The sequence below is a fragment of the Drosophila persimilis genome, unplaced genomic scaffold, assembly GCF_003286085.1.
Source record: "Drosophila persimilis strain 14011-0111.01,24,50 unplaced genomic scaffold, DperRS2 tig00000191-arrow-pilon, whole genome shotgun sequence".
In the NCBI taxonomy this organism is placed as follows: Eukaryota; Metazoa; Arthropoda; class Insecta; order Diptera; family Drosophilidae; genus Drosophila; species Drosophila persimilis.
Window position 1 is genome coordinate 12,546,236 of NW_020825298.1, and position 5,046 is coordinate 12,551,281.

The 5,046-nt window shown below is 44.2% G+C and overlaps 1 protein-coding gene across 1 annotated transcript; it reads left to right on the forward strand.

The window, feature by feature from the left end:
• The first annotated feature begins 750 nt into the window (after nucleotides 1–750).
• On the forward strand, nucleotides 751–1,772 carry LOC6589883. The gene has a single exon (XM_002014451.2). The coding sequence runs from the start codon at nucleotides 873–875 to the stop codon at nucleotides 1,482–1,484; it is 612 nt and encodes a 203-aa protein (XP_002014487.2). The 5' UTR covers nucleotides 751–872; the 3' UTR covers nucleotides 1,485–1,772.
• Nucleotides 1,773–5,046: the final 3,274 nt, after the last annotated feature.

A 5,046-nucleotide genomic window follows, 5' to 3' on the forward strand; every position in this document is an offset into this window, starting at 1 on the left:
CAGCCGGAGCCAAAGACCGAGTATGAAATCACGTTGAAAGCATTTTATAATGTCGAAAATTCATCACCCAATCGAAGACGGAGACAATGACTCTGTGTTGGAGCGGGACAGAAGACAGCAGGGCAACGTAAGTTACCAAAGCGCTTAAATCACATAATGAATTATTTAAGTTCAGCATGAATCATTCTCAGCAACAATTTTGAAAAAAATACTCAATTTACCAGCTTGAAAATTTCGCCTGCTGAATTTGAGTATTCGAGTCAAGAGGGCGACCTGAGAGGCTTACCAAATGATCTAAGAAATGCAAATTGTAAAGCAAACAAACAATAAATGAGACCCGACTCACACTTGAGCTCAATTTGTCACTCAACCAGTTTGTCGTTTTCGAAATGAAATGCAATCGGATCGGATTCGGAAGAAGTAGCTGCCTGACGCCCAGAGGGTGACCCCGAAACCAGTTCCAAGAAATATCGTAGATATTCCTGGTACTGGGGACTCGATTTTGACGTAGGCATATTTTGTTTACATACAATCCGTGTTTGGAATAGTGAACGATTAAAGATAAAGCCACTCGCGACTGATAAACAACATCTTGATCGCTGATCGCTGCTCGCCGTTCGTCGATCGTTGGATCGACCCGAAGCGAAGCAAGCGCTTCGTCTAAAACCGCTGAGACCGCTGACTGCATCGATCAGTGCGGTCGACTGGCGTTGTAATTTTTTTATATAGCGGGCTTTTGCGCACTCCGTGCATCATTTAGTAACGAAGCTTAAACCGAACCGCATCGCTCTGAAGCTCTTAAGCGCGCGCGCTCTCCTTCCCCGCGGAACCAACGAGAAGCAACATCGACAAGAACTACAACAACAGCGAGAATGTTTCAAAAAAGGATTATCGAACTTATTGTGGTGCTGCTGTACTGGATGGTCATCACGCCGGCGGTCTACAAGATATGCAAGGACAAGAACATAATCCAGGTGGACATGAACCACCTGCTGGATACCGTGGCCGAGCACTGCACCTTCGGCCTGTGCCTGATGGTGGGATACGTGATCCTCTACCGGATAGTGATCTTCATCTACATGAAGCTCAAGGTCTGCGACATCCAGATGTGGCACAACCTGAAGAAGACCCAAGACGATCCCGAGGCAAACTTGAGCAAGAAGTCCCACTACCAGGCCGTGTCCACGGAGAACATCGACTCTGTGGACAGTGGAAAGAAAAGACCCATGACCCCCAGGATGATAAGGACCATCAGCAATCCGCTGCTTATCGAGAGCGACCTGGCCCGCATCCACGTCAAGCACGAGACACGCCCCCTGCAGAGTGCCACCCTTCCGAGGCTGCAGCACGCCCAGGTCCACGCCAGTCCGAGTCCTAGCCTGAGAAGTGCGCCGCCAGTGCCCAGGCAACCAGCGAACGTCTACAACCAAGGAGTTATAATGTCGCCCAAGGTCCTGATGCCAGGACATCCAGACAGGGTCTAGAGACAGACTCTTTTTCCATTAAGAAGGAGTACGAAGTCCATTCCAAGTATTAGCTACAGCCCAAAGATCGAGAAGACAATCGAAATACCACGAAATTAGTCAATCATCACAGCACAAAGCTCTTCCTGCAGCAGAAAGAGCTCGAATAGTGTTCATTCGAGTGAACTTTAGTTAGCGAAATGTATTATATATTTATTATTAGTCGTAAGTCTCCCTTTTGTTATGTGAGTAAGTTTAGAATCTCGCTTTATTCTTAATAAAAAAAGAATATTTTCAAAACAGCATAAACCGCAAACCAAATGAATCAATCAAACAAAGGGATTAATCTACGTTGGAAAGATATGAGTGGAGTTCAAAGAAAGGAATATTCCAGGATGATCGAATGCCTTCCTTATCCTATCCCATAGGTTTCATTGCCAAAATAGGGCATACCCCCACCCACCCAGTACCAAAGTAGCAAAGTTTTCGCCACAAAATGAAAGTGTGCTACAACAAATGAAATGAGTGTGTGAATGAGATGGATGTTTGTACGGAGCAAGAAGCGTGGAATACAATAAATGAAAACAAAACTCAAAACTGTTCTACGCATGCGCACGCGTTCTCTCTCACTCATTCCATTCTCACTCCGCTCCCACTTGCACTCGCACTGGCAGTCTGCATGCGACGGACGACTGGTTCGTGTCTCGGCTCAAGATCAAGTTCAAGCTGTGTGCAAAGTTTCTTTTTGGGCTTTAGATTTACTTTACTTTCATGCAGAAGAAGAGTTTTGTTCTCTACGGATCGTGATCGTGTGAGGAGGATATAGTGTACATATGCGTGTGTCGGTGTGTGGTCTCAGCTGTGTAAGTGAGTGTCTGGGGGTGTGTCTGCTCAGGTGTGTGGGTGTCTCTTAGGGTGTTAGGGTGTTCAAGTCGAAAAGACGCATAGCAAATCAAACTTTGACTAACAAATGATTCGAAGCTAAGTACTAAAGAAGAAATAAGGAGTTCAACTAGTGATCGATAGAAAGAGTAGTTGAAAGAATAGTTTTAGTATAATAATAATAATCAGAATAATCATAAATATTAGTAGAAATTGGAGATGGAAGGCAGTCGGTGGTACTAACCAGTTGGCAGATGTTCGGTTCGGTTCTAGAAAGTTCTGACTAAGTTTGCTGTATAAAACTAGGGTTATACAAACCCGAAGAGATCCTCTCCAATCAATTCCCTATCATAATGATAGTCTAGGTTATAGGTTATACTGCGAGAATCTACTAGAAAATTGATCGACGTAGATTCAAGTAGCGGATCAAACTGGCATTTATATTTCCGTATATATATTTGAGGATATAAATTGCGCCATCAGGTGTAAAAATAACGCTCTCTAGTCTTAAACAGGTTTGATATTACTAGGTACACAATATAGGTATTTTTCCCTAGACACTTGAAGAAACCGGTTTTCCAGGGGGGGAAAGACCCCAAAGATAGGTCTAGAAATGCCATATGAATAAATCGTATTTCGGATTTCCGATTTCAGTTTTTAATGAAACCAAGAGTGGGTCAAGGCACTGGAGAGAGGTCCGCTTTCAGTTCCTGGACCTGTTTTCAGATCGGACTCACTCGAAATGCGGTGTCACAGGTGAAATTTGAGTCGAACTGTCGGGACTCAGAGGCTGAGTTATTAAGTCGTGCTTTCAATGTCACAGCAAAGATCTCTTAGTCATGGACGTTTCATCGGCGATTGCAACAACAACCCGCCCTTAGTCATAGCAGCTTCAACACCTGCCAACTGGTTAGTGCCTGGCACGCGCCGACTGCTCGAATGAGATTGGGAGATAGATGGTGATGGAAGATGGGATGGATCAGAATGGGGGATGGAGATGGGGGGTTAGTGGGGGCTTACGGGATAAAAAGGATGGAAAAACATACACAAAACGAAAATCAAAAACGAAATTTCGTTCCTGGCAAAGGATCTTCGTTTTCGTTTTACTCTTTGATTCTTTTCTTTTCATTTGGCACACAAAATTTTGGCTTTCAATTTCGCTTTCTCTTTTACGTTTACGATTTTCTTGATTTACGTTTTTTGTAATTGTTTTTTTTTTTAGTTTCTCTTTTTTTTTTGGTTTTGTTTAATTTTCAAGAAAGAGAGAGAGAGAGATATTGTTGGATTTTTTTTTTTTTTTTTGATTGATTTGATTTGATTTTTTGTTGCAAAAAAACTTCCCAACTACTTACTGCTGGCATAAGTTGATCTGTACTTCGGACGCGAGTCACCTTGTTTTTGGTAATCAACTTCTTGACGCACTGCTCCACCTCGACGTTCCACTTCATGAAGGTCACGTAAGCGATGTAGATGGTGAACAGGATGAGGGCCTCCCACCAGAAGATGCGATTGTCGCGGAAGAAGTAGATCAGCACCAGGAGGCTGATGCTGTAGAATGAGCAGTCGCGGAAGAGGGGCCACCAGGTGAGGGAGAGCACCGTCTTCGAGAAGAGGGCGCACATCCCGATCACGAACAGTATGTTGAAGACGGCCGAACCAACGATCGTACCAATGCCAACGTCGTCGAACGACACGAAAACGCCAATCACACTTGTGAAGAGCTCGGGGGCACTGCCACCCGCCGCCATGAAAGTCGCGCCGGCCACATCGTCTGTAATGCCGAGCTTTTCAATGATTACGTCAAGGGAAGGCACGAAGAATTCATCGCAGACAATTGCCAGCGCCACAAACATATAGATTACTCCAATGATGTGCAGGATGACAGCGCCGTTTTCAAGCTGTTCTTTCGTGAATAGATCTTTCGGGAATAGTGGCGTTTTCGTGATGGTCGAGTTCTCGCTGTGAGTGTCTGTAAAAACAAAAATAGGATTAGTATTTGCTAAACAGCCAAAACGTCACGGGGAATGAAATCAAACAGCATATAAAACGCGTGTAAGACGCTTCTTAGTTGTAATAGTAGCTAGCGGTAAAAACAGCTAACAAAACGCACTGAAATCGTCTTCCTCAGTTTTCTGACAAATTTGTCATTTTACTGACCTTTACCTTTAACAGTGCTACCCCCTCCTCTATGACAATCCATCCCCCATTAGACATCCTCAATTAAGTGGCTCGACCTTTTGGAAATCGTTGGCAGAACTCCCTTGTTGCATGCGGCACCTTTTGTGTGCGATTTTCATGGGCAATTATCTTTAGAGCAAATTATGCAGCAGCACATTTTGCAACAATTAACAAATTGCACTTATTCGCGCTGCCAACCGTCGAAGTCGATGTTGATGTTGATGTGGATATCGATGATGATGATGTAGATATACTGGCGGTAGATGTGGATGTTGAATGGTAAATGTTGGTAATGTAAATGTTTATCAACCATTTGCACTGTGAGCAATCATTTTGGCGCGTGTGCCGAGCAAATAATTGACGCGGCTTTAATCGCTCGCGTGGCTCGTCGTCGTCGTCGCCATCGTTGTCGTCGTCGTCGATCGCGACTTGACTTATTCATGGCATATTTACACACACCCCTCGGAGCTATCAGAGTGTGTCCTCCTGCTATATACTTTTATGGATATCTTAGAGCGATTAG

What these genes read in the sequence shown, in the direction of transcription:
- LOC6589883 (XM_002014451.2), top strand. Translation starts at nt 873, where the DNA reads ATGTTTCAAAAAAGGATTATCGAACTTATTGTGGTGCTGCTGTACTGG.